Source organism: Xiphophorus maculatus, chromosome 12 (assembly GCF_002775205.1).
Source record: "Xiphophorus maculatus strain JP 163 A chromosome 12, X_maculatus-5.0-male, whole genome shotgun sequence".
NCBI lineage: Eukaryota > Metazoa > Chordata > Actinopteri > Cyprinodontiformes > Poeciliidae > Xiphophorus > Xiphophorus maculatus.
In genome coordinates this window covers 14,760,755-14,788,703 of record NC_036454.1, presented here as the reverse complement: position 1 = coordinate 14,788,703, position 27,949 = coordinate 14,760,755, and the positions used below count along the sequence as shown (strand labels likewise).

The 27,949-nt window shown below is 39.8% G+C and overlaps 1 protein-coding gene across 1 annotated transcript in view; it reads left to right on the top strand.

Moving 5' to 3' along the window:
- The window catches only part of sh2b3 (SH2B adaptor protein 3), a 59,683-nt gene that overhangs the window by 3,369 nt on the left and 28,365 nt on the right, over positions 1 to 27,949 (top strand). The window contains exon 2 of the mRNA XM_005795055.2: positions 15,186 to 16,298. Within this exon, the coding sequence (XP_005795112.1) occupies positions 15,213 to 16,298 (1,086 nt within the window). The 5' untranslated portion in view covers positions 15,186 to 15,212. The remainder of the gene's footprint in view (positions 1 to 15,185; positions 16,299 to 27,949) is intronic.

Below are 27,949 nucleotides of genomic sequence, written 5' to 3'. Positions count from 1 at the left end.
GATTAACTCTGTTGTACATTTTTCCTGCTATGAATATCCTGGGATTCTCCCCCAGATGGTGGCATGACACTTGATCAGTGGGGTTATAACAAGGTTTTCTGCAAATTGACAAGATTATTTGGTTGGCCGGTTTGTGCACTGAAAATAAATCTCCTTGAAAGGAAAAATAAAAGCGTCTTCTTGGAAATTAAACTATTTTTTTATTTTATTTTTGTCAATTCGAGCCTCCTGCAGCTTGTCCTCCCTGCTTGTAGTCATGCAAAACAGGCATTGCAGAAACACAAACTAGAAAATGTGTCACACTCTGTAACCCCGAGTATCAGCTGCAGATCAGGCAATGTCATGGTTCCATGTCTCTAGCTGAGATGTTATCGCAGACATCAGCTCTTCCGTTTCCCTCGGGGGGTTCTAAGAAATCCACTGGTGAGACCACGAGAAAGATCTGACCCACTGTGGCCTCGCAGGGAGAGGATGTGAGCGTGAAAAGAGTGAAATGAGAAGGATTGGAGCTAATTCTGGGGATAACTTGGCAGTCAAAGACAGGTCAGATTCTGTCAAGAGAAAATATAAAATAAAACCCAGATGTATGCGAAGAAGTGAAAATGTGGCTTTTTTTGTCTGGTGACAAAATGTTTGGTTTTTTTGCAGTAAGTGTGTATTTATAGTATCTGGCTTACTTTGCTGTTAATGCCATTAATATGAGCTTTTAAGGCCTGCAGTGTCCCTGAGTGTGCTTTACAATAAGTGTTATTTAAAGTCGCTGTACTTGCTCGTGTTTACTTCAGAGCAAATTTGTTTTTTGTTGTTTTTTGAATGTTGATTATAGGTTCGATTTATCTGCAGCACTGCGAGGTTGTTGCTAAAAAAAAATGTGAACGTGCCTGTAGACTGCAGGTTTCCTCCTCAGGTTTGCAATCAGACTTGTGAAGAGAAAGCTGTGTGCTTCAACGGATCTGTCCAGTCCCCAGGCTGAAACAGTCTTATGACTTTTAATCAGTTAGTTTGATCATCAGTTCAAAGTTTCAGTCACTTTTCAAACAAGATCGTTTTAGTGGAAATCCCTGTGTAGTTTATGTTTTATTAGCGAAACCCGAAATCAGATAAATAGAAAAGTGACAACAGTGAAAATAATTTTCTCACTGGTGCTTACACACACATCGAATACCTACTGTGGTGTGTATATTTAGCAGAAATGGGAGTCGAGCCTGAGCTGAAGTGAAAGTAGGATCTCATTCTCATGCGAAAATACCCCGTTTGCATCATGTTAGCATTTACTCAAATGAAGAATATGCTACTGATGCAGAAAAGCAGAAATCTTGGGTTATTGGGTATTTTGTAAGAGCGAACGCTAGAACTCGAAGTGGCTCCTCATTAGTCCCAATGTGGAAAAGTTTATAACTCCTGAAATAGCCTTCCAGGAAGTCAGATGGCTGCAGATGATTCACAGCAGATCAGAGTGACTGAAGGAGTCAATTATCTCTCAACCAAATCCCTTCACACAGTCACGCTAACGCACACACACACACACACACACAGAAGACAGCGTTGAAGATTTTGAGTTACCATGAATTTCACAAATCACAATGAATCAGAAGCGCATTACAAGCAGGGGCGCGGTGGGAGGGTGACTCATTCATAAAGTCATAACAGAGATGCTTGTTGCGCTCAAACATTTGAATTGGCTGAAATTGTGAGATTTGACTCAGTGGAGTCATGAATGATGAGTTGTTGTTGTTGGTTTCTCAGAAACGTAGCCTGGGCTTCAAGGATTTCCAGTAAGGGGTTGAGGTGAGTTTGAGTCGCAGAGAAAAATGCTTAAAATGCACCAAAAAATGTTTCGGTGAATCCAAGGGCCTGCAGAGCTTTGCATTGGAGTTGGGAATGACAAAGATGCAAAAGCAGAAACCATGAAAACATTTTCATTCAGCAACCTTTGCGCTACTTTGCAGGATTTGATCGTGTTCGTCTCTAATGATGCTGCAGCTGAAGGCTGCTGGGAACACATGGGTGTTTTTAAAGATACTTCAAAACAGGAAGTGAAGATTCTGCTCTGATATGTGAAGGTCATGAATGAAAAACCCAATCATTGCCACTGTATCCCCCCTTTTGGTGTTTAAATTACCGTAGGTGAATTGCAGTTAACATCTATGTTATCGGTGAACTAGCTTAGCTTCTTTTACTCATCCTGAGAGAGGTAGTTTAGAAATGTGAGCAAAAACAGGAAATAAATAGCAACTTTCCCAGCATTTAGTCATAATATGAATTTTGACTCGTATGCTGAGTTTTTTAAAACAAATTTTCCCCTGTCACTTTTATATTGCTAAGTAATAAACCACATATTACTATGAGTTATTGTGCTTTGACAGCTCTGAGGGCCAGAGGTATTTTTTCACCTCCTCTTATCTAAAAGCTCTATCAATTCAGCTTTTCCATGTCATTATGTGACTTTAGGGCATCCTACACATGTCAGCATCTCTCTCTGCATGATATTACATGGCATGCAGTGTATTATAAATAATTCATTATCACAGAACCAGCTCCCTAGTTTTGCTGCTACCTTTACAAGCGGTTTCGCCTCCGTCTTTTTCCCACGCCACAGGAAACGGCCAGAAAGTGGCCCTGACTTTATTTCTGTGTGTCTTAAGAATAGCTGCATTGTGTTATTGCTGTGGGAATGCAGTAGAGAGCAAGAGAATATTTTAGCCAAAACAAAAGCTCTGTGTACTTGGCAGTATTTTGTCTATGCATGCAACAATAAACAAGAGGTGGAGCACAAAGACTCGGGGTTTATTTGGCCGTTCTGCGATTCGTACCCCTCGTTACGTACCAATGTGTTGCCATTTCTCTGCTTCCTACTTTAATTTTGTACCTATGTGCTAAAACTGCTGGTTATTTTTCATTGTTTGCAAGCATTAGGGAGATGAATAGTTAAAAAATGCTCAAATCTTTTTCTGTCTGGACCTGTTGACCCATATTAAGTGACATACTGCTGGTAGATATTATATATTTTACTCATTTAATCATATTTTCTTACTTTATATTATGTGTGAAATATAGAAAAGTGGGCAAAATGGCTATTCACACCAGCGCTGTTTAGTAGGCAAACTCTAGTCTGTTTCCCTACAAAGTCCGTTTCATTTGAGGAGGTGTGAATGTGCAATTGAACTCTGGCTCGACTCCAAAGGCAGGAGTTGAAACAGGGCATTCTGGGTGAATACCACCAAAACAAACGCACAAGTCTAGCGCTAGCAGGAGAAATGGCTTGTGCTCTCTTACCAAAGACAAAAGAAAAATCCTACAATCGCTAAAATGGGAGTACTTCATTTTTTATTACATTTTGTGAAGAAGTCAGTAGCACTTTGAGTCTTCTTCAGAGGTTTTCATGTAATTTCCTCCAGCCGTTCTTGGTGCAGCGCCACCACAGGCGAGGGGAGGAACATTTTGGATCATTTGACAGTGCAGTGTGAAAGCGAACCACACCAACTGAAAATGTAACAAATGTTGCTACTTTGGTCCCCAATCCAACTGAGCCCACCAGACTATCAGGTGTTGAGCTCCTTTTTAAGAAGAGCGGGTTTTCTACTCTTTGGTGTGGTGTTGAAGGCCCCTGCTGTGAGTGCAAAACAAAGGATTGAAGCTTTCTGAGGGGATTTCTTTTTCAACCAGGTGTTAGAAGTTTATTATGTCATTAGGTTTTAGAAGTGGGTTTCCACAAACATCTCTTTAAGATCAAATGCATCAACTGCAAGCTTTCGATGCGAAACGGGCAGAAGCTCTCGTTGCGGCCTTAATCAGCTGATGCCTTCCTCGGGTTGTGGGAACTCAGGCCCGAAGTTATCTCATGTTTCAGCGCTGCTTCCTCCCTTACAATATGTTCTTCAATTATGTAAGGTGCGCTTGTCTCGCTTTCTGCTCTGTTTGCCATCAAAGCTCTTTCACATCTCACTTCACGCAAACAGGAACCCGGAGCGTCAGGGCCCCATCCCGAGCCTGCAGCAACTGCAGGTCTTTTATCCGTCGCCCTCCACTTTCATGCAGCCAATCAATCAGCCAACGATTTGTAAAAGAAAACACTTAGCCGCGTGCAGCTAATGTCAGGTTGTTCCACTTTTGTTTGTTGCACAGCAGCGTTTTCCACTCAAGTATAAAACATGAAGTGAAAGGGACGAGGAGAAAGGTCACCTCATGTCAGTTCGTGTTAACTGGTGTGTTGGCTACCAGTGAGACCCGGCTTCTCAGCCTGACAAAACAATGCTGAATAGTGGCTGTTGTGGAGAGGATTCCTGGCATTTTTCTTCTGAGAAAAGATTCGAATAATACTGGATTGTGAGGACAACCTGATAGGACCCTATTGTTTCTCCAACGTTTATTAGTTACTTAATAGTTTAAGATCGTTTTTAGAATGGTTGTATTCAAGCTTCGGGTAATTTTTCTTGATTTTAAATGTTTTATGAATAAATTGGCACTGATAATAAAAAACTGACCGATAATTAAATATTTATATTTTTGAGCCTCTAAACTATTAAATGTCATAACTCAATAGTGGTGCAGTTATTGGCTTAATTAAGCTCACGTTGTGGAGAATTACCACTCTTCCCCATAACGCCTGAATCTAAGCCTGTCACAGTAATCAATAAATCAATTAATTGCATAATAAATTAAAACAAGCTCAATAATTTCCATTTGGAAGATTGATTTTCCTCATGTCTGTCTCTTTTTTTAGCAAATTGGTCTCAACAAGCCCCTTTTTTGAAAGGCAGTTTTGTTCAGAGACTTCAGCATCTTTTTTATTTTAGGTGTTTTGTTTTCATATATATATAGAGAGTGAAAGATATATAAAATATCTACCAGTGCCAGTGTTAAATGTTCATTAGGAATTAAAGTTTATTGATCCTTGAAAGGGTGTACTTGCATTATTATGCCATTATGTTACTTGAAAATGAAGTCAAAACAATATTATTGTTTATCGCTGTAATTTCTAGGACGATTTACCATCCAGGAAAATTTTTGTCATGACTCTCCTACCTGAATCAGATAAATGGTTGGTTACCAAGGCTTTGCAGCTCAATGAATGACTGCTGATAAGGGAAGTCGGCCATTTGATTCGGCCATTTTGTTGCAGAAGGGATACCTAGACAGTAGGACTGAACTTGAGGACCTCTGCTGTGACTCTGTGCATTCATCCTGAAATTTTGGTGATTTTTTATTTTTTCCTAGGAGCCAAACAAATTATTCAAAACTAACAAGATCAACATGTTTCACATGTGAACAAACTCCTTTTAGAGATTTGAACGGATTGATATTTTCAACACATTGCGGTGTTGCAACAACTTTGTATTGTGCATTAGAAAAAAGGGACGAACTTCAAGTTTGTGTTGACAAAACATCACACAGTCAGACTTTTTCTTTCACTCTTTGAGGTCCAAATCCAAGTAGATCACCAACTGATCTACTTTAACCTTTGTCAGAATGTGTCATTTAAAAGTTTAGGATAGCACATATTGGGATGTTGATAAGTAACCAGTTTAGCTCAGGTACATCATCCTAAAACCAACGAAGAAAAACCTCTTCAATCCAGTTCTTAACCTCAACATGAATTTAATCATTTTTGGCTCTGATAACTTTGTCATGTTTTAACATTGTTTGCAATAATCTCCAGGGTTTTGGATTGGCAGATTTGCAAAATAACTTTGACTTTTATTGTCATTCCAACATCCACTTACAGTGAACGTGGAATGAAATTATGTTTTGTTTGACTCGAGGACAGTTTTACAGCCAGGAATTAAATCTAAGGGGACTTGAAGTTTAAGTTTACAGAATAAATATAAAAATCTCCACCAATGACCATTAAAAAAATCAGCAAAATGAGGTCTGGTGCCTATTTCAATTGGGTGAGAGGCGTCGGTCGACTCCATCTTCAAATTTTACAAAAAATTAATTTTGCAAAAGTCCTCAACTGAACTGACATGGTCTGATGGGCTCAGTGTTTTCAGTTTTAATTGTATTTCATAAAGTCTATTTTACAGGATGTATTGCGTGCGGCTGTTTATTATAATCTAGCTTTTTAATATTCTAACTAGGAAGCATCGCGTCAACTAAAGTATTGTTGATCTGTTAAGTTGAGGTGATTAAACTGTAAATTTTTATCGGCTAAAACAAACAAGCAAAAATAATCCATAATAGCTTCCTGTACTCAATCAATCAAAAGATTGAATACTGGCCACACTTTGCAAACTTTTTTTTTTCATCCACAAAATCTCTCTGCCTGCTTTACCTTTGCAGGGTCCCATGGGGTCAATGGGTGAGAGAAGAGGTCACCAGTTTGTCACAGAGCAACACAAACAGCCATGTTTCACACAATTGAAGTTAAGGGCAAAATAGAGTGGCCAATGTAACTAGCATGCATGCTTTGGGGAAAACATGCAACTCACCACATTAAAGGCTACATAATATATTAAATCACAGTCATAATGGAAATTTCAACACATGAAACATTGTGCTTATAGCTGGGTTTTAGTATTTTTTTATATTTCATTCATACTATCCTTGCACATAATACATCTATCAGAAGAACTTTGATTTATGTCATTGTCTTGTAAAATTTCAGTTATTAATGGTAAAAAAAGAAAAACAAGAAATAAAACTTGTTTTCTCCACTGCTTGTTCCACGAAACTGTCAATGAATACCAGTAAATTTCAAAACATAAATTACACTTTTTTTTAAGTAAGTGGCATCCTGAAGAAGCACATTTCAAATTTGAATGTTTTTCAAGAACAGAATTTGTGTTTTAAAGCTGTGCCATGCACTCAAATCCATACAGTTAATGAAAAAAAGTAAGTAATAGATTTTTTTTTGTCATTTATAAGCTTTTCTGTTATACAAGTACCACAAAATGATTCTCCATATCACCCACCTGTTGTGACCAGGACACTAAAACTAAAGGAGAGCTGTGAGTGCAACTTTATTGAAAATCTTCAAGAGCATCTCTGCTTTTAGTGTGTAACTTTAGCAGCAGTTAGCGTAGCTCAGAACTCATTAGCTTCATAGGTGTAAAATGAGCTGATCAGGTTTGGTTTTTTGCATGAAAACAGAGCAGTAGACTTGCTTTGCTGTGTTATTTTTGAATGAGTTTCCGTCTTTGCAGGCGTCTCCTTTAGATGGAGCATGAAACAACTGGTCCATCTGTGTTTGCTTTAAAAAAAACAAACAAAAAAAACCCCAAACATGTTCTTCTAAATATTCATGAATCTTGTAGGGTTTTTGCTGGGTTTTCATCCAAGATGTTTTTCTGGCCTGTGGAGGAGGAAGCGGTCGATTTGATGTTTTCATATAATAATCCTGCCACGTTGTCTTTATTATCACAGTGAACAAATGCAACAGGAGACGTTTTTACAAGCGGTGCTTGTTGTTGTAGAGCTCAGCACAAAAGGTCTTCCTTCAGCAGCTCTTGAATCATCTCCCCGGGTCTTGACGTGACGCCGTGGTCTGGTGTGCCTTTGTGTGAGTGTGTGTGCACACACTGCCTCTGCCTGTGTGCTCTGGTTGCTGCTTGCCAGGGCAGGGCAGGGCTTCCTGTTTCTGTGATTGCTGCCCAGGCAGAGCAGAGTTGAGATCCTTTCGTCTCTGTTCCTCTCTTGCTCTGCCACCTGGACCTTTACCCGCAAACTTGGCGCCATCTCCTCTCCTCTCGCCTCCTCGCCTGCCTGTTATTCTTGCTTCCTGCCTGCCCTCTCATTATTTCTAGCTATCCTTGTGATTTTTGTCTCTCTGTCTCCTCCTCTTCCTTTCTATGCTTGATATCTCTCTCTCCTTCCAGCCCTTTTCTTTGAACAGCTCCCACTCTGACAAAATCACCGCCTCTCTTCTTCCTCTGTAAATCTATCCACCACTGTGATTCATTCAGTGATTCACAGACTGAAAATTCAGAGGCACTAATAAAAATTTCCTTTTTTCTTCTTCTGGGGTTTGTGGTGCACATGTTGGTGCATTTTATTAATACATTTTTTCCCCCTTCAGCCGGTTTTTACAGGAAAATCTGGAGCTTTTGATGTCTAAGCAGGCCTTGATGCCATGCAGATTAATTGAGTCACATGCAACAGATTGAATCCAGCCAATCTCTGCAACAAGGCCGGAGCTATAAAAAGGTCAGACGGAAGTGGCTTGTTGTAAATTACATTTTACCTAATGAGTAATCTCAATTAGCAACACATCCCATTTTGGCAGGAGTAAACCACCAAACTGTGCATAGAGTATGGGGACAAACTTGTTGAGATGCAAACCGGGTCTTTTGGATTCGTTTTTCTCTTGAAAGTGGAAAAAAAAATCATTAAACTGATTAGTAAAGTGGAGAAATACTTGAAGTTTGTTGTGTGTGTATGTAATTGTAGCAGAAAATAGTTGATGTTTATTCTTAGGGTTGCGAAAAAAATAGCAAAAGTAGAAAATGTTGCCTATAAATCATCCATCTATGCAGTGAACTTTCATAATTATAAAATAGGATTTGAATAAAATCCCTTGTTGTTCTCGACTAAATATCTGGAACGTCTTTGTCGTCATACATTCAGTTGCTAATAAAAATGTGAAAAGTACTCAAATCTAAAATGCTGAAAAAGGAGAAGTGCACAAGAGTTGTTGAGATATTAATCCAGTACAAGCAGTGCTCTAGTTGATGAGAATATGGCCAAGCCAAATCAGTTAAATGAACTCTCAGCTGTTTCTGTGGGGAAACCCAGATTGTCAGCTATAAAACAAGAATTAAATAGTAAGGAAATTATTTGCTGACTCGCTGGATAAAGTCTGAATCTCATAACTTACGATCTTGTTACAATAAATATGTGAAGCAGTTCCTCAAGGTTGTTCAGAGTTGGATTTTGCATAAAATGTTTTTGTTAATTATGTCAAATATCAAAAGTATTACTTTGTTTCTCTGGTTCTTATGTGGTCTTGAACCATTCGGAATCGGAATAAGAATTGTTAAAAAAGATAAAAGGCTAAAGTTTCTAGACTTAATTCAACCTGGATTTATGTCCCACAATTTTTGGAATTTTGTGCAAACAAGTAAAAACCAATCACAGATCTCAAAATATGATTTAATAAATCAAAGATAATCTTGCCCTACTTGGTGCAGATCTGATGAGATGAAAAGCTGAAAAAGCCCTTTACTCCAGTTTAGAAAGCCAACATAACCGCTGTGTTGTTTCATGATTTGCAAAGCACACAGATAATCAAAGCCCGCCAGTGAAATGTTAGAATGAGTAGAGCACAGTAAAGTAAATGAAAAGTGTGGAAATGCATGATTATTTGTAGGAACCCTGCGCAATATTGTCCACTTGACCAATGCATAAGAAAAAGCCTGTAATTGTGAACATTTTGTGTACTTCTGAAGAGATACAACCTGGTACAGGCTACTTGTGTCACAGCGATAAAATCTGGCAGGTTGTAACATCTGCAGACCGTAGAATTTAATACAATATATCCAACATGAAATATTCAACATTTTGCTGAAATAGAGGGAGAGTAATCAAAGTATTTATTAATCCAATGCTGATTGGTTGTGTGTTATTTTTACACAGAGTTCTCTGGAGTCCTGCAGTGACTTGATTGTCATTAAAGAAGATTTTGTAGATCTACAGAAATATACTTTTACCAGAACAATTATTAAATTATTGCCATTCTATTTCATAGTCAGTGTCTTGCATGAATGAGAAATAAACTGCATCTCAGGCGGTTTTTGCATGACGCTCAGCATGCAGTCGGCTCTCTCAGTCGCCTGCTATGAATACTTGACCCGAAAGCTCAGAGACCACACGAGTGTGTGTGCATCAAACAAGCTGTTCCCAACCGAGGGCGACAGGGAGCACACAGTGGTGTGTGAGAGCTGATACCGGGCTCTGCAGATATAAATAGGACCTCCCTGCAGTTGGGCTTCCACCAGTTGCACTGATAATTATCTCCGTGTTGTATAAGCCTCAGTCTTTGTGGATTTTAATTTAATGCCTTTTCTGGTGAAATAAATGAAATTTCCTGGGTTTTATTTGCTCAATTCTTCTGTCTGAGTTTGCACTGGATGCACTTCAGCAGCAGCTCATCTTGCTAAATGTTAGGCTCAGGTCCTGGTGATCGTCTACTAGAACAAAAGCATCAGATTTTCATGTTTGGCATTAAAAGGTTTTTTAAAAATTACCCAAAATGTCAAAAAGTTAATATTCTTTTAAATTATTTGGCCAAATGTTCCTAATGATCATCATTGTGACATAATTGCTGCACTACCAGTTCCATTTAAGTGTTGCTTTTTTATAAGAATATTGTTTTTAATCGTCTTCCAAATTATTTGTGAGAAATGCAGCAAGACTTCTTTCCAGTATTTCAATGTCATCACCACTGATTGTGAGGTTTAGCATCTCAGTTTCTACAATCCACCTCAAGTCTGGTGACATCAATGGCAACAAAATGTCAATTTGTTTGCACAGAAACCGAATGCATGCATTGTCTATTAGAAGCATGTTGGAATTGCAATGGTGCTCACATTGAAATTTGCTGAATTTTCAGCTATAATTTTGAGGCGAATCTCACTTTTAGGGCTTTTCCCTCATGCTCATTTTGCACCTTTGGCCTGGTATATATTTGCTTTTTTTCCTTACCAGTTTTATGAGTTTCTTTGGTTCTGACCTCAGTAAATAACCTGCAGCTTCTCTGTGTCTTCTGAAACTAAAAATGAATTTCGCCTGGAATTATTTTATGTTTGATCTGGAGTTGTAATTCATCGTTTTATAGCGTTCCAGTCACAAATGAGATTTGGAGTCGCAATCAATCGAAACAGGGTTAACACAAAATTTTTAGACATTATTGGGTAACTAAATTAAAATCTAAATTAGATTTGAACATATTTATTACCATTTATCCCCATTATTCGTATGAAATGAGAGGTGAATTGGTCAGGCTACGTTTGTCTCTTGTCTGATGAACTGCAGCAGATTTAAGTGTTTGGTAGCTTATCCATAAGTTGCTCCATGCAGAGCTTCATTGGCTCCTCATGGTGTTTGAGGTGTCAAATTACTTTAAATGGCATGAAAGACATGAGCGGAAGATGAGGGTGAAAGAAAGGAAAGAATGCTGAAGCATTGACTCATGTCCTGATGGAGTGTTTTCCAGTTTGTTTGGACTTGCCTATGTCGTTTGATCTCCAGCTGAACGTTGTTCCACAGAACCATAATGCGGCAACCAAGCATCAACTTAGGGTTAGAGTTCCAGGATAACAGCGGAGAAAGAACAACAAAGCAGTTTTAACCTCTTTTTGTTCTCCCTGTGGCCCTCAGTTGAGGTAAAAATAAAGGGAAGCGAGGATCCGATCACATCTGGCGATCCTCATGCCAGAGAGAGGCGAGAGGATGAAAAGAAAAAGGAAAACCCTGGGAACAGAGACGGGCCCGAGGGATACGGCGAGAGGAAGTGTGTGTCTGTGCATGAGTGTGTGTGTATGTTCTGTAGTGGGTCAATGCTGAGTCATCGCTGGGCTGGCCAGGCAGATAGAAACAGACTCTCGCGGTGGGGGGGAGAGGCCAGCTGGAGGGGGGCGAGCGCGCACTGAGCATGCTCCGAAAACTACAGGAAGGGAATTGGTTGTTGTGACAGGACACATCCAGGAACCGTGGTGACGCAATGTTTCACGATGGCACGTTTGCTCAGCCTCATTGACGTATGCGGACCGTCGGTAGATCCACCGCTGCCGCTCCAGGAAAACTTTCTGGTTTTATTAAGAGACTATATACCAAGATTTAACAAGTTTTCATCTGCGAACGTCAGCCACAAGATAACGAGACAAGTTGCTCCATGTTTGTCTCGACCACAACGACCCCCCCTTTCCCCCCGCCACCACCTCTCACTCCCTCCCCTCCTGTTTCTTGTGGGTTTCTGTGATATGTTGGACCAAGGCTTTAAGCCCCCCAACTCCCATCATCCTTCGCTCACAAAACCTTGCACACACATGAATGCTTCCTGTGCTAATAAAACCTTCTTGGCACAGAATGAGTCCTTTTCAGTGCTACAGCGGTTTAGCTGTAGGTGTGTTTTGATGTTCACTGGAAGAGGGTAACAGCAGAGAACTGAGGTGGATCCGATTGCCTCCAAAAGTTTACTGTATTTTATGTCATGAAGCCAGAAAAAATAAAATGGTGCTTAATAATAAGAAAGCCTTTGATTGAAGCTTGGTTTATATATGTTCAGATTACATTAGGATCTTTTTTATACTTTCATCATAATAATTGGTTAAGAAAAAAACTAATTTTTACTTCCTGCATAGAAATCTTTAAAAAAAAAAGTAACAAAAGCAAGAAACCACTGCGGAAAACCGGAAATTTATAGTTACTGGATAACAGTCAGTCACATTTGCTTGGTTGACTGAACTGTTTGTGATTCTACCGACTACTTTTTAATGTCATAAACATCGTTGCAGAGATTTTTTAAAGTAAAAGTCAGAAAGTGTAGTGTACATTTGTGGAGGGATGACTAATAATTGTCCTGTTAGATTGTCCAACCTTAGCTCTGGGCTGCTGCTTTAATTAATGCTCTCCCTGCCCAGCCCGTCTGTTTAGATTTATGGCCATGTCTTGGTAGATTGGGAGCTGTGCCATGCTGGATCGACTCAGTGTTGCTCTGTGAGATCTGGGTGGACTGTCACAGCAGGAAATGCTCACATGGTTTGTTGTTGTGCCATACTTTTTTCATTATTGGATGATTCACTGAACTGATATTCAAAGATGGTGATATTATTTTAAAGACTTAAAGTTCCCCACAACTTTATCTTTGACCTGCCTGCTGTTCTCCTCGGTTTTCACAATGATGGTTGTTCACTGATGGACACACTTTTTAGTTTTTCATGTGTAAAATAAAAATCAGGAAGATATGTAGAGCTGCATAATATTAGGAAAAGATCTTGTACATGATTATGTCAGTAAACGTGATGACAACATGACTTGAGATACATAAACAATAATAAAGAGGCGTTAATGTCTTTCATGCAAATAATAAGTAGTCTCTCCAGTTTTGTCCAGTTTTATCGTCTAAAACTTTTTCTGCCGCAGTAAACATGCACGCTGAAATACTAGTACCTCGTTAAAAAAGTTATCCATCAGTCCATTTTTGAAAGTCATCAATAGGAATTAATTGTCACAATGAAATTTGAATTCTCATCATGATTAAAAATATTTCACATCAACAATACACGATCTGATAAATTCCCGCCGCTAGCTGCTTTTGCTTCGTAAAATCCCAATAAAACTCATCAAAATTTGTGGTTGCACTGTGACCAAGTGAGACGAGGCCTGAAAACCGTTGCAGTTTCTTGTTCTTAAAAATCCATTTCAGCATGTTAATGTAGAACTACAACTTCCTCCCCCAAATTTCTTTGTCTGGGGATGTTTTTTTTTTTTTATTCTTGCTGGTGGTGTGGAATGAAACAATAACAAACTATGTTGTGTTATTTCAAAGAAATGAAATCCTAAACTCTTATTGGTAAAAAGAAAAACCAAGATACATTATAAATAGGATGTGTGTTTAAAAGGCTTTATTTTATGTCATGGTTCTGATATCCGCTGCTTTAAGGCAACTCTGACTCACTGGGAGGTGAGAAAGCAGAAGGAAGACTGAAACGGGTCACATGCAAATACAGAAACACACAGATGGTTCTGTATGCAGTGTGGTTGATTGAGAAGTTTTTAATTTTACTTCCTCAACCAGCGCCTCATTCACTGTCTGTCTGACCTGTTCCTGTCAATTATTTCAAATACTTCACTCAGTTCAGCTTCCCCAAACATTTATTTGCTCTGTTTTCTAGTTTTTCATTCATTCAGCCGGTCTTTTCAGTGAACTTTGGTCATGCTTTTATCTACAAGACTCATCTATGGTTGATCGGCTAAGATTTTTTGCTTTGATCCTTGAAATCCAATTAGTGCCACTGAAAGACGGGGCACTGATAAAATCAGCCTGTTTGGACCAGTGGTTCAACTTTTAACCAGCAAAATAAAAAATCTTTGTAATTCCTGGTGTGTAGTGTTGTTTACACCATTTTACAGTATGTATTTAAATGTATTTTGTTCTTTTCTAAAATACAGGGCTTTTAAAAATGTATTTATCCAGTTACAGATTCAGATTGTTACAGATTCCTGCTGTTTATTCTTTCTTTTTTACACATAAATGTTTCAGAACTTCTAAAAAGAAAGTATTTTCCCCACTTACATTTGTAGTAAAAATTTGCAATTGCTGAAGTTGTCAGACAAGATGAAATGGGGTAAAAGCAACACATGCACCAATCCAAAGAACCATAGTCAGACACTTTATCCACGAATGATGAAACTCCTACCAGTGACATCACCCCAGTAATCAAGCAATCCCCCACTAACCCAAGTAATTAAGAAAATAAGGACTTTATTTGCATGTTCTTAAACAGGCCATTTGCGTTCAATGAGCCTCAACTATGGATACACTAAAACTTTCTGCAACTTTTTAGAGAAGGGGTGTCCAAAGTGTGGCCTGGGGGCCATTTGCGGCCCCTGCACTGAACATGTGCGGCACCTGACTTCAGTTCAAGAATGGTGCAGAAATGGCTCCCATCACAGGTGTTTGATGTAAATGGAGACCTAATGTTTTCATTTGGGACAAAAAATTTTTTTTACTGTGTCCTAAATGATATTTTAGGACAAAATGTTGTCAGCCATATCCAAAAGACAAATTTTTACATTTTATACTGTAAGATAGCCTTATAGTAGAATATCTTACAGTAGTAAGAATATCTACTGTAAGATATTCTTACAGTAGAAAAATATAGAAAATACTGGCTACAAAACAAAGTATTGCTCTTTAAATAACGGTATATTTTTAGCTGCAGATGCATCCTTTGCTACAAATGATCTATTGTTCACTAAGAAAATGCAAAGTTGTTGCATTTTAGACAGTAAATTTTTCTTATTTAAAAAAGGAATTGAATTCTTCATGGGTTTCTACTATTGTATAAATAAAGATTTAAGAGGGTAACATGAAAAATCTGCAGAATGTGCTAATTTCTTTCTATCTGATTCATCAATTAATCGAAAGGATAATCGATTAGTAAAATAATCAGAGGTGCATCTCTGTCAGTTTCTCCTTCAAATGTTCTCAATTAATTAATTTGTGTTTTTCTGTGTCTCTGCAGTGATTCTCTGCCAGTCTGGTTACTGCAATGAATGGTAACACTATCCATCCAGCCAACACCACTTCAGCAGGAGGAGGTCCGAGCGTAGCGGCGCCACCCAGAGGCTGGCGGGAGTTCTGCGAGCTGCATGCCATCGCCACCGCACGGCAGCTGGCTGGACATTACCGGAGCTTCGCCAGTGAGCGCCCGCAGCATGAACTGGTCCCCCCGGAAACCTTCTCCAAGCACTTCACCGACCTCTTCCAGCAGCACTTCTGCCTGGAAGTCGACAAAGATGGCGCCTCCGGAAGCGCCTCCGCCACAACTCCCTCACCGCATGCCCTGATCAACCAGCTGCGGCACTCGACCTTGTCGCAGGACTACCGGGAGGCGAAGCGGTCAAGCGGAGGAGCCGCGTCGATATCCGCGGTACCGAAAGTGGAGTCTGTAGTGGTGAGTCTTGAGCCGGAGCTGCCGCTGAGATGCCCTGCCAGAAACTCCTTTTCCGGGTCGCGAAGTGTCGGCAGTGGGTCACTGCTGTTTCAGAGCCACAGCAATGACGAGATCTCAACTGCTGATCGTCACCAGTCGTCCGAGCGCCACTCCTCGGACTCTTTGGTGTCGGGTTCTGGAGGACACGGCGACGTCACGCATTTCCCTGTCAGCCAGATCCAAAAGACAGTGCAATGGATTTTCCAGAAACGGCAATCCCGCAGCTCCCACTCCTCCCAGGACCTGTCTCCCAGCAACCCCAACCCTGCCACCGCCAACAACAGCTCCTCAAACAACGGCGACAGAGTGGACGAAGGCTCTTCCTCATCCTCCCAATCGTTCTCTTTTCAAAACTCCGAGGCCACAGCTCTGGCCGCGTTGCACCGGCCCAGAGTCGTCTCGCATCTCCTGGAGGGTTTCCGTTGGTTACGCAGCAGAAGTATCCGGCTCCGGAGGCTGGACGTGAGCGGCTGCTGCAAGGAGGGCCAGCTCAAGTACCTGCTGGTGGATGACACTATCTCGGATTCTCAGCCCCACTGGCAACGCTGCCGCCTGCTGGTCAGGAGGATCAGAGACGCTCAAAGTGGAGGGGGCAGAGCAGGAAGCGAGAGGTACCAGCTGGAGCTGTACGATCCCCCAAAGGTAGGATCTACGTTCCCAATCATCTGTTCAGCGTCTGTCGTCACCACATAACATAGGTTAGCTTTGGGTAGAACTCACATCTGGTGAATTTTTCCACATCTTACTTTCTATCTTTAAATAAAATATATTACCATGATTTTAAAGGGGATCTTTTATGCGACAGCCACATTTTGCAAATTTTTGTAATTCTTTTTGAGTCTCTGCTTCTTCTACAAACAGCCTAGTCACTCAATAAAATGACAGAGACAGTTTTTGGCAATAAGTTAATGTTTGGTATCTAGAAAATGACCAGTTTCAAAAACCTTCTGAATGTAAAGTGACAACCCAGCAAAACCCATCACCTAGCAACCCAAGCTGAGCTCCAGTACGTTTAATCATTTGGTTTTACTGCTGTATGTTGACTTACCATTCAGAAATCGCTTTCTGCATGCTTGTTGGTTGAGCAGGAGCCTCAACTTATGCTTTTCAAAGATGTACGGCTGAATAATTGTGCATCCGTTTGCAGCCATTTTCACTCGCAAGTGAAAACAAAGCATGGTTTTTATTTGTAAATCAGATCACGCTCAGTCAGAGTTGAAGGAGAGCATTTCACTGTAGTTCTTGCTTTACGTTTTGGGTCGTCCAGCTGGAAGGTGAATCCTCAGGACTTTAGCAGCCTCTAAACCAGGGGTCTCAAACTCCAGTCCTCGAGGGCCGCAGTCCTGCAACTTTTAGATGTGCCTCTGCTGCACCACACCTGAACAGAATAATTAGGTCATTAAGGCTCTGGAAAACTGATCTACACAAGGAGGAGGTAATTAAGCCATTTCATTCCAGTGTTTTGTACCTGTGGCACATCTAAAAACTGCAGGACTGCGGCCCTCGAGGCTTGGAGTTTGAGACCCCTGCTCTAAACCATTGGATCACACTCATTTTAATTCTGGGCCTTCATATGTATCTTCAAAGAGCTGGTTGTGGCAGAATGGATCAATAAAAGTACCCATTAAATGTAGTTAAAATGTTAAATGAGTCCTCTTAAAATTAAATAATATGCAACATCAGGCTCCTCTTATTCCGCAGAAGAAAAGCACCCCCACAATATGATGCTGCCACTACCAAGATTCACCATGGAGTTGATGTGTTCAGGGGGTTGTGGTCTACACTTACATGAGAAACCAATCTTATCCTCTAATCTTATCTACCTCAGCAAAGGTGTGAGAATCAGCCACTGCCCTCTTTTGCTCTGCAGTGAGACCTGACTGACAGAAACGCCACCAAGTCACGACTACAGATGCGTTGCTGCCAACTTAGCAACTTTATTGGTATATGTAGCGACTTTCCAATTGGCCTAAGTCTGAATCTTAAAGATTTGTGATCAACCCAGAAAACTGTAATTGCTCCCCAAATTAATATAAATGAACTCCTCTTTAAAGGTTTCTACCTATAGCAAAATGTTGAAAAACTTGTTTCCTTTTCCTTCCAATTCAAATCAGGCTTTTCAAATGAAATCCCAATTAAATACAATTCATTTTGTGGTTCCAACATGGCAGCTTTTACAGAAAATTACAAGAAAATATTCTCACGCAAGTGACGCAACTACATTTTTAGGTTGGTGGTTTCATGACATGAAGTCTACATGTTTCACAGGTTTTCCAAGAGAAATTAAGAGATGTGGAAATGCTTAGGGCTGCGTCAGTCGGTCTAAAGCAACCAGCTGATTGTGAAATCCATGCAGGGTGATTTACAGTAAAACCTTTCTGAAAACGAAGGAAGGTGATTGGTATTGTTGCCAGTAAATCCCACTTCTGCAATTACATGATGCGTGTTTTCATTGACAGGCATGTTGAGGCTTTTCACACTCGCTGCAGGTGGTTTTGAGCTTTTTCCATCTGACGTGGTTATTCTCAAGTTTATTCGTCTTGAACGTGGCCATTACTCAAACGTAGTGAGGCTAAAATAGATTTTCGTCCTCAAAATTGTATTGGTCTTGGTTTAACTAGCCAGCTAAATTAGCTACAAGTCTTTGCACAGACTTCACATTACTTTAAGCTTCATGGTGATTTTCATACAGATTTGCTTGCAACGCAAATCCCAAACCGCCTACCCACACATTTATCTGTCTATTTCAGGTTAGACATGCAGGTGTTCAACAACACCACAGCACCTTTTGGGTTTCGTCGCCAGAATCTGATAATTGATTGTTTGTGCTTCTCTCAGTGCAGATGTTTCACAGGAGTATGCTTGATCGGATTCTGCGTCGGCATTTCTCAAAAAGTTCTTTTACTTCTCAGAACTACGCGCCACCGAGCCCTTCAGCATTTGTCGGGTTCCTCTTCTTGTGTTTCATATTTGAGCGAGATAAGGCTGCAGATCTGTTTGTGTCAATAAGATGGAAACCCACAGAAACCCTTTAAAGGGCTTGTTAGTGTAACTTCGCCAGAGAATGCTGCTGCTTACCCCCCTTAAAATCAACACAAACACAAAAAAGGCAGAAAAAGTTACTTCCTGTTTCCAGCTGTTTTAGTTGCAGGGTTCCCCCCCCCACTCTTCCTTTTTACAAACACCATCCCTTTCCTCTGCCCCGTTATTGTTTGGTTTTCAGTGCTTTGCTGCACAGTTCGCTTCATGACAAAAAATCTGTGATGACATTTAGCTTCGCCTCAGAAAAGCTGCTCGTTTTTCAGGTGGTTTTTGTTGCGTTGTTGCCTTCTGTGGAGGATTTGATGTTTTAACAGCAGGAGAGGGGTTCGCTCTAAACTTGTCTAGTCACAGTTCGGTGTGGTTCAACTGTCAAAACCCCAATCATTTAATGTTAAATGCTGAAAATGAGACCAGAGGTGATGTAGGTAAGAAGGCATCAGGAAGCAGGGGTTGGGTTTGGAGTTTATCTGCCTGTTTCTTTGTAATGAATCATTTAAAACAAAACAGCAAAAAAAAAGTGAATTTAGCTGTGGATTTTTCCCAGTGTGGCATTTCTGTGCTGAGTTACATCAAAGTGTCAGCAACCTTTATGCATTCTTTTACCCTTTGGTGTGTAGATATACCTCCCACACTCTTTCCTGTTTGTTTGGGGTTGGTTTCAGGCCAGGCACAATGTCTCTGCTTCTGAATCCGTGGGTAATAAAAACCTACTTAACCTGCAAATATGACACAGCCACGTTGAGAAACTCATGTTTTCTTGACCTATATGCATTTTCTCAAAGTGTTAGATTCCCCTCATCTCACACAACACAGCAGGATGTTTTCTCTTTCTTTTCTTTTGAATCTAAAACCTGTGCTTCACTCCTCACGTTGGGTTTAAAGCCCAACGTACTTCCAGACGGGATGAGCCAGGCCGGGTCTCTGCATGGGGTGGTGCAAGGAAAGTCGTTGCATGGGTGTGCGTGTGTGTGTTTTTGAGCCTTTTATATTTAGCAGCCCTCAGCTCATCAGGCAGCTGCAGCCCTAACCATGTGCGTGAGGTAATTCGGTTGATGATAGAGCCAGAGTGATACGTGTGTGTGTGTGTGTGTGTGTGTGTGTGTGTGTGTGTGTGTGTGTGTGTGTGTGTGTGTGTGTGTGTGTGTGTGTGTGTGTGTGTGTGTGTGTGTGTGTTGGCAGACTTGACCCTGCTCTTTGCTGTGTAGTAAGCCAGTTGCATTGTTGCTCTGAGCGCTCTCCCTCTCTTTTCTCTGGGTATTTAGTCTTGGCAGGACGGACAGATAAAGCCAGAGAATGGCCTTAAAAGGAAGGAGCGCTCTGGAGAAGCATGCTCCCGTCTTTACATACACACAGAATATAAAGCACATGCATCCCCACCACCCCGACCCAGAAAAAGTAATTCAAGCACCATACTGGAAGGAGGTGTTGCTGCCATGTTAAGTGTTGCTGCAGCTGCATTTTTTTGTGAATGTAAATCGGGTTTTCACACATAGTAAGTGGGATATTTTTTGCAAGCGGAGGTTCTCGCTCTTGGCTTCCCAGAGAATAAAAAAGAAGTTATAGGTCATGCTAATGCATGCAAACTTTATTTTTACCTGTAGATGTGTGTGTTTTTGAAACAGAAGTAACATCAGAGATGTAATGTAGCTCAAAGCGGCTTTCCGTGGAAGCCGGTAGTGCTCTTGTGTGAGGAAAGAGCAGCCAAGGCGCAGCTGTGAAGGGTCCCTGGCATTCAAGCTTGAGAAATGAACTAACCCTTCAGATTTTTAAGAATCACGTCAGGATGCTGCCTGAATCTATAGAGCTGTTTTTTAGGTCATATGAAAGCCAGCAATAAACAGGATTTAATACATGGGGGTCCAAAGTGCGGGCCAGGGGCCATTTGTGGCCGTCTGAAGGGTATTGAGCGGCCCCTCGACCTCAATTTTGTAAATGAGCAAACCTGGCCTGTAAGCATAGTCGGTTGATTCTGATGGACATGTTTTCATCTTTTAGGGCAACTTTTTTCATCATAGATAAGTAACATCTTATGAGATATTAGGTGCAAAAAATAGATTCCCATTTATTAATGAAGTTTTTGCATTTATCTTAATTTTGCAAACAAGACGTGCTTTTTCTCAAAACTAGGTCTTGTAGCACAAATAAGAAACCAATCAGCCACAAAATGTAATTGTGGACCTGGGTTATGCTACTGTGATCTTGTAAGACTTTTTAAGATTTTGTATCTACAACGGTTTCAGGGTTTCCCCCAGAGTATTATAAGTCTGGCAGACCACCAGGCTTAGAATTGCTTATTTATTTTAGTTTTTTTAAATGTTTGCATTTTTTAAGACTTTATAGTTGGTATTCAAGCATTAATCTTCCAATAATTATCACGTGATATTTTCAAATTTCCTGTCAACTCTACACATTCTTTAACTCAAAAACGCGACGGATGCATGAATGACTGCCGAGAGCCACAACCACCGGGCTTAGCAAGTTTTCTGTTTTCAATAAAAATCTGAATTTGTTGATTTAAATAAAATTGTACATTTTGTTTTGTTTATTGTTGAGCCAATACAATATAAATGCCACAAAAATGTGAAAGTTTTGTGGCCCCATGTGCTTTCAACTTAATAATTTTGGCTCTGATGGCCAAAAGTTTGGACACCACAGATTGACTTACTGGGAAAAGTCAGTTCCGCCTTGTAAGTTCAGCAGAAACTTGTGGCTGTTTCACTTCTTATTATAATCTAAAGTGTTAGCACACACGTTCTGACCTAACAAAAGCTCGGTGTTTAAAAGAGAACGTCCTGCTGCAGTGTTTAGGCCTGAGATAAATTAAGATCCAGGCTCTTCGGTCCTCGTAACTGATCCACGAGTTGAAGCTTTTTCACACGTCAGCGTAGTTAAAGAGCGATTTTTAACTTCCATGTAATTGATGCCAAGTGCTGAGCTTTTAACCCTACCTGAGAAGTAAACCTTAATTAAAAATCGCAGTTGATGCAGATCTGAGTGGCCCAGCTGGGTTGGAAAAGTGGGAGTCGAAAGCGTAGCGGTGGCCCGGACCATGAACAAGCCGCTTTCCGGGAGAACAGAAGTGAAAATGCATTTACAGAAAACAGTTGTCAGTAACTCTTACGGTCAAACAGCTGCCTATAAATCTTCAGCTTTGTTCTTCTCTTTGCATTTGATGTGACACGACCGAACCCCTAGAGAAAACATCTGCAGAGCTGTAATTGACGTGGTGGGGCAAACTCAAAACAGACTAGTATGCTTGTTCCTTCTTTGATTCTTTTTTTTTTCATTCTTTAAAATTTTGTTAAAGAGACTGATTTCATGTCTGTGTGCTGTTTCGGATATCAAAAAAAAAAGAAATCACAAAGCTGAGGGAAGGCATTTCTTATTCCGTTGCAGAAGTAAATCTTGTCTCGTCAGCTGAAAAGACGAGAAGTTCGCTGTGCTGTCTGGGACTTTATCTTCAAGTTCTCCATCATGTCTTGTGTTTTAACTTTGACCTTGTTGTGGATAAAAAGGCATAATTTCACCACCTACAGGTACTGTAGATGTAATTAAACATCAGTCAAGTTTTCTCCCAGAAAACTTGCTAAGCCTGGTGGTTGTGGCTCTCGGCAGTCATTCATCCAGCGGCCCGTCATGTTTTTGAGTTAAAAAATGTTTAAAGTTGACAGGAAATTTGAAAATATCGCTTGATAATGAAGTGTTATTGGAAGACTGGAAGATTAAACTGCGCCAGTTCACTTCAACTGAACCGAGACCAAGTTTTTTAGTCGGATCAAAGTTCGCTTTTTGGGTCCGCATCAGGGTTTGATTGCGCGTTCACACCTCTCCAAACAAAACGGACCTTCTAGGCAAACAAACTAGAGTTCGATTAAAGCGTACTAAACCCGACTGATGAGAATTCACTCTTTTTAAAGGTTGTCGCAGTAAATGGGGCTGGTAAAAATATTCGTGCCTTTGCAGTTTTGCAGCAGTTGGCGTCGGCCTGTCACCTAGCAAAGCCCAGAAAACACATTTCAGTTTGCGGCTGCCTGCCTAACACATAGAGGAGTCCCATTGTTAAAGTTCCAGACAAGGTGAGGAGTTCTTCCAGGAAAATGGCGTTGTTGTGTCCTCCAGCATGAGTTGCCACAGACGGTTACAGTCTGACATGCTTCCTCAGACCTCCTGTTGCCTCCATCCTAATCATACCCCTCTCATCTCTTTTCAGCTGTGTGTGTTTGTGCTTTTGCATGTGTTGGTTTCAGCTCCTCTGGCCCTAATCTCTCCCACATGGTTTCATTTCATGCTGATGTGTGTGTGTGGCTACACCATGTCTCGTGTTGCTCTTGGAGTTTGCTCTTCTGTTTTTATGTGTTTGCACTCCTGCTGTTTTTTTTTTTTTTTTTAAATCTAAAAATGTTTGTTTTTTATCCAATTGGGGTCATGTAATGCTTATACTGAGCCTTCAACTCAAAGAAAATACAAGAATCTGCTGTACCAGGCTCTGTCTAGAAATAAAACGGAACGTTAGGCTGCAATAAACCGAGTTATAAATGAGTCAAGATGCACTCATGTTTGTGATCTATATTTATAGGTCTAAGTTGTGTTTCTTTGCTAGTTGCACGCTCATTTTTTTCTCTCTGTGTGTGATCTCAAGAGGCGTTTGCAACATCAGTGGAAAATACTTTTCAAAACAACCAGACCCTGGTATCCATCTGTTCTGTGTTACTTGTTGCACTTCAGGCTCTCATATGGCAACACGCAGTGTTAATTTGGCTCTCGCTGCACACCACAACTGAAGCCTCCAACACATGGGCTCCAGTCAGCTGAACAAGAAACGTAACCGATCCAACCGAGAAACACAGGAAACAAAACTGGAGGAGACATGAAAAGACGCTGGTCTGGCTGGCTGGCAGCAGATGCATGCCAAGAAAATAGGAGGACAGGTGAACATCAAGGCGTCTCACTGACTTTACATTAAAAAAAAAAAGAAAAATCCTTGGGATTAATTAAAAGAAATGTTCTGTATAGACTTAAATGAGTTTATATCAGATCTGCTAAATTACCCATTTTGTTAGCTCGTTTAAGCACATATCAGGATTTGTACTGAAGAGCTAACAAATTAGAAGTCAATTAAACTTTATATGTGCTAGTCAAAGCTGCGAAATATTACATTTTAAAATCTTAATATCAGTGTCTAATGACCCCTTCCTTCTTAATATGTTTATACTGCAGCTACTGTATTTATCTATGTGTTATACACTAATGATGCATATGTTACTCTATTGCTAACTGTGTTTCTATTGACCACAAGGGAAATTTGGAGTTATGAAAATAAATTAGGTCAATGGAAACGTGACAATTTAAAAAAAATAAATACAAAATTTTGATAAAAGGTTTTGCGCTAGAATAAGGTAATTATTTCATTTTTTAGCCATATCCACAACTATCCCACCTGATATAGCAAAGCTAATGAACTTCTGATATCCAGTATGAAAGTAAAACTTTTTTAACTTCCATCATTTTGACACAATTTACTTGAGTCACATATTGCCTGTTTACTTCCTGTTTTGATATGAGTCATGGATAATTTGGCTCGAAACATATTTCGCTGCATTTATAGATATTTAAATCCAGATGTAAACACAGCATAGAGTCGGTCACATGATGCAGACAGATACAAGCTGCAGCAGCCAGTGCATTCTCTCTTTTTTTATTATTGCTAATGTTGTAAAGGTTGAAAATATCTCAAATAGACAAAAAATGCATATTATTTTGTTACAGTTCACACAATTATTTACTATTAGTGATTTTTAAAAAATGGTTGCATGAAATGTAACTGGGCAAAATTATAGAATTTATTGGAATTTTATACAGATCATTTAGAGAGTACCAATTTTGCATTTTAAAAGACATATTTGGTGTTTGAACTATTAAAGTAGACAGTTTTGTATTTGGGGGCAATTGTGATCCTTAACTAGGGGTCTTGGAGGGTGATATGGACTTGGAATTTTATTACAATCTTTTGTGAGACTATTGTGATAACGATAAAAATGATAAAAAAAATTTGTAACTGACTGCATGGCACAGCATTCAGACTGTTCTTGAAATACATTTCCATTTTGAAATTATGTCACTAAACTGCACACAGTGCCTGCATTTAATCATATTTCCCATTTTTTAAATATATTTATTGACACTCATGTAAGGCTGCAGCAATAGAAGCTAGATTATTAAAATTCTTCGAGGAAAATTGATCTGCTAGGAAGCTTAGTTACGTTATGTTTTATTATTTAGCGCACCGTGTTCCGGCTGGGTCATTATTTGCGTTGCACAACGCTCTGACATACTCCTATGAGTTGTTGATGAAATCTAAGTTTAGCAGCATAAAGTCAAATTTTCCAGTTCGGCCTGAGAAGATTTTATTGATTGATGATAATGTCCAGGTCTTTGTCGTTTTTTGGGAAACCAATAAGCATCCTTAAAATGACTGGTGCGATACCCGGAGTACGGCAGCTTTTCTCCTCCCGGAGCTGCTGGTTCAGAAGGAACGGCGGGGAAGAGCGCTGCAGGTGTTTTTATACAGGTGAACGGATAAACTGAACACCCTGGGCGGCTGTGCTTTAGATGCGTAGTTTTATGGACGAACCGGAAAATTATTTTCATACCATCTCAACAAATGTGTGGCAGAGCGCATCGTGGCGGCACGTAGCTGGTAGATGAGTTTCTGTATGTGACGAATGAAGGTGCCAAATCCCGTCGCTAACATAAATGTCTTCCTCTTTGCTAATCCAGAAACTCAGAAAATCAGTTTAATAGCTAACGAAAGACAACAAAGAGCATCTTCCTCTGGCTCTGCTGATTCTAGCACTCGGAGCAGAGATTGCTTCTTCAGAGACAGTTTCATTTTACATCACAGCAATCTATGTATCTCACCCACAAAGTCTAATCTTTTCCTCTTTCCAGGGATTGAGTTTCATGAAACCTAGAAATTGTGCCTCGAAGTGAGTCATGTACTGTGTGGGTGCAAACACACTGCTCGGCTCTGTGATTACAGAGTGTGTGTGTGTGTGTATGTATATGTGTTCACCACATGTATATAGAGTGAAAATATCATGTAACACACACACACACACATTTTCAGCCAGACATGAAGCTCGAGACTAGATGTGCTCATGTTTGTCTTTTTTGGCTCACTTAGATGGATTACTCAAACTTTGGTGTCGCCGCCGCCATGAAGGTCTTGCTGTTTAGTTTCTTAAATTTGATCCTTGCAAACGTACCCGTCTGTTCCTTCTCCAGCTTTTTCATCACAAGATGATGTCCAGCTCCACAGAGATTTTAACATTTCATAGAAACAGCCTGACCTTTAGCAGCCAGAGTGTTAAATCCACCAGAAAATATTTCTAATATGGCCGAACTTCAAGGAAACTGAGAAAGTCGATGGACATTTATTCACTCATTTCTACCAGAGGTGGGTATCACCAAGAGAGTATCCAAGAATTGTACTCAAGTAAGAGTAGCACTATTTCAACAAACTTTTACTCAAGTAAAGAAGAAAAAGTATTTGGTAAAAAGTCTACTCAAGTACTAAGTAACTGATCAAATTGTCAGTCATTTCATATTTAAAAATTACATAATCAGATGGATCCAAATGTAAAACTAAGTAAAAGTTTTGGCATTTTAAGGACAAAAATGACAATAATTCATATAAATAACAAAAAATAAAATCAGGCAAAGTAAAAAAAAAAAAAGTCCAAATCAGTTTCTTTCAATAGAAAAGCTTCTGAAACTTTAACAAAAACAGCTAAAAACAGATTTTATTTTTCAATCAGTGAATTTACTCACAGTGGGTAGAGAATCCAGAAATCTTACTCTTTCTCTAGAGAAGCAATACTTCATAAGAAAATTACTCAAGTAAAAATAAAAAGTACAGCACAGTAAAAATGCTCTTAAAACTACATTTTTTCAAAAGTTAGTCAAGTAAATGTAATTGAGTAAATTTAACTAGATTGACCCAACTCTGGTTTCTACTCCTGTCATCTGTTCCTCTGTGTGACATTTCAACTTTCTGCAGAAATGCCACAACTCATCGTTTATCAAAAAAACACAAAATCTGGCTAGATCCGCCTGAAAGCTGTCCAGCCAGTTTATCGTTTCAAGATTTACAAGAATTAGGAGTTTATCTGCCATGATGGCGTCCCGGCTGATTTCACATCCCTTCTGAAAGCGGCAGCAGCAGTGAGGGACAAATGCTGACTGAAAGGGTTTTAGTAGCACAGGTTGTTTCCTTTGACTGAGCCGTGATTACCTGCAGGACTGACCAGCTAAATAGGTCAAAGCTGAAACTGCTTCTGTCTCATATTTTCAGCTCTGCACATGTGGAGTTTTAGATGTTAGATGTTGTTTTTATCTGCGTTCCTCCTAGAAACATGCAGGTCGGTTTGATTGGAACTTCTCTACTAAATTAGTAGTAGTATTAAGCAACCAAGAGGCTTGTGTTTTCTTGGGAGGAGCTGCAGAGATTCATGCACTCCACAGAAGGTGGTGTGTGAAAACTGGAACTGCACATCAGCCTGATATAACAGTTTTCCCCTTGAAGCACGACAGTGGCAGCATCATACTGTGGCAGTTCTTTTCAACAAAGTTATAGAAGCTGAGTAGAGCTGAAGGGTTTGTATGGGTACTTGAAATCCTTGAAAATGCTTGAATTTAAACATGGTGTTTTCTGGGTTTTGGAAAGTGCTTGATTTCTGTATAAAGTCCTTGAAAGTGCTTGATATTCAGACTTCAGATTAAAGTGTTTGATTAAAAGCTCAAATTATTAGGCAAGCATTATTTATAGTTGAAACCAAATATTTAAAGATGATAAAAGAACACAGACACATTTTCTTTTTTTACTATTTGAAGTTCTTGTTTTAGGTTAGTCAAAATTACGAAAAATTGCAAAAAAACAAGCAAAGCTTGGTGGCCCGCCAGGCTTATAGTACACTGGGGGAAACTCTGATATTATGTAATAGTGAATTGAGGTCATTTGTATTGTTTTTGTTTTCAGTGTATTGCTGGAAAACCTACCTTGAAAATGTTTGAAAAGTTTTTGAATTTTACTGTGGGAAAAGCACAAGGGAAGATGAACGCGGTTAAACCCTTTAGAGCGATTTACATCAAGACATGTTTAGTTGTTAGAATGGCCTAGTCTTTGTAATTAAGCACTAATCCCAATAAGTGATATTTAAGTTATATTTGTGAAAAAATAAGAAGAAACTGTC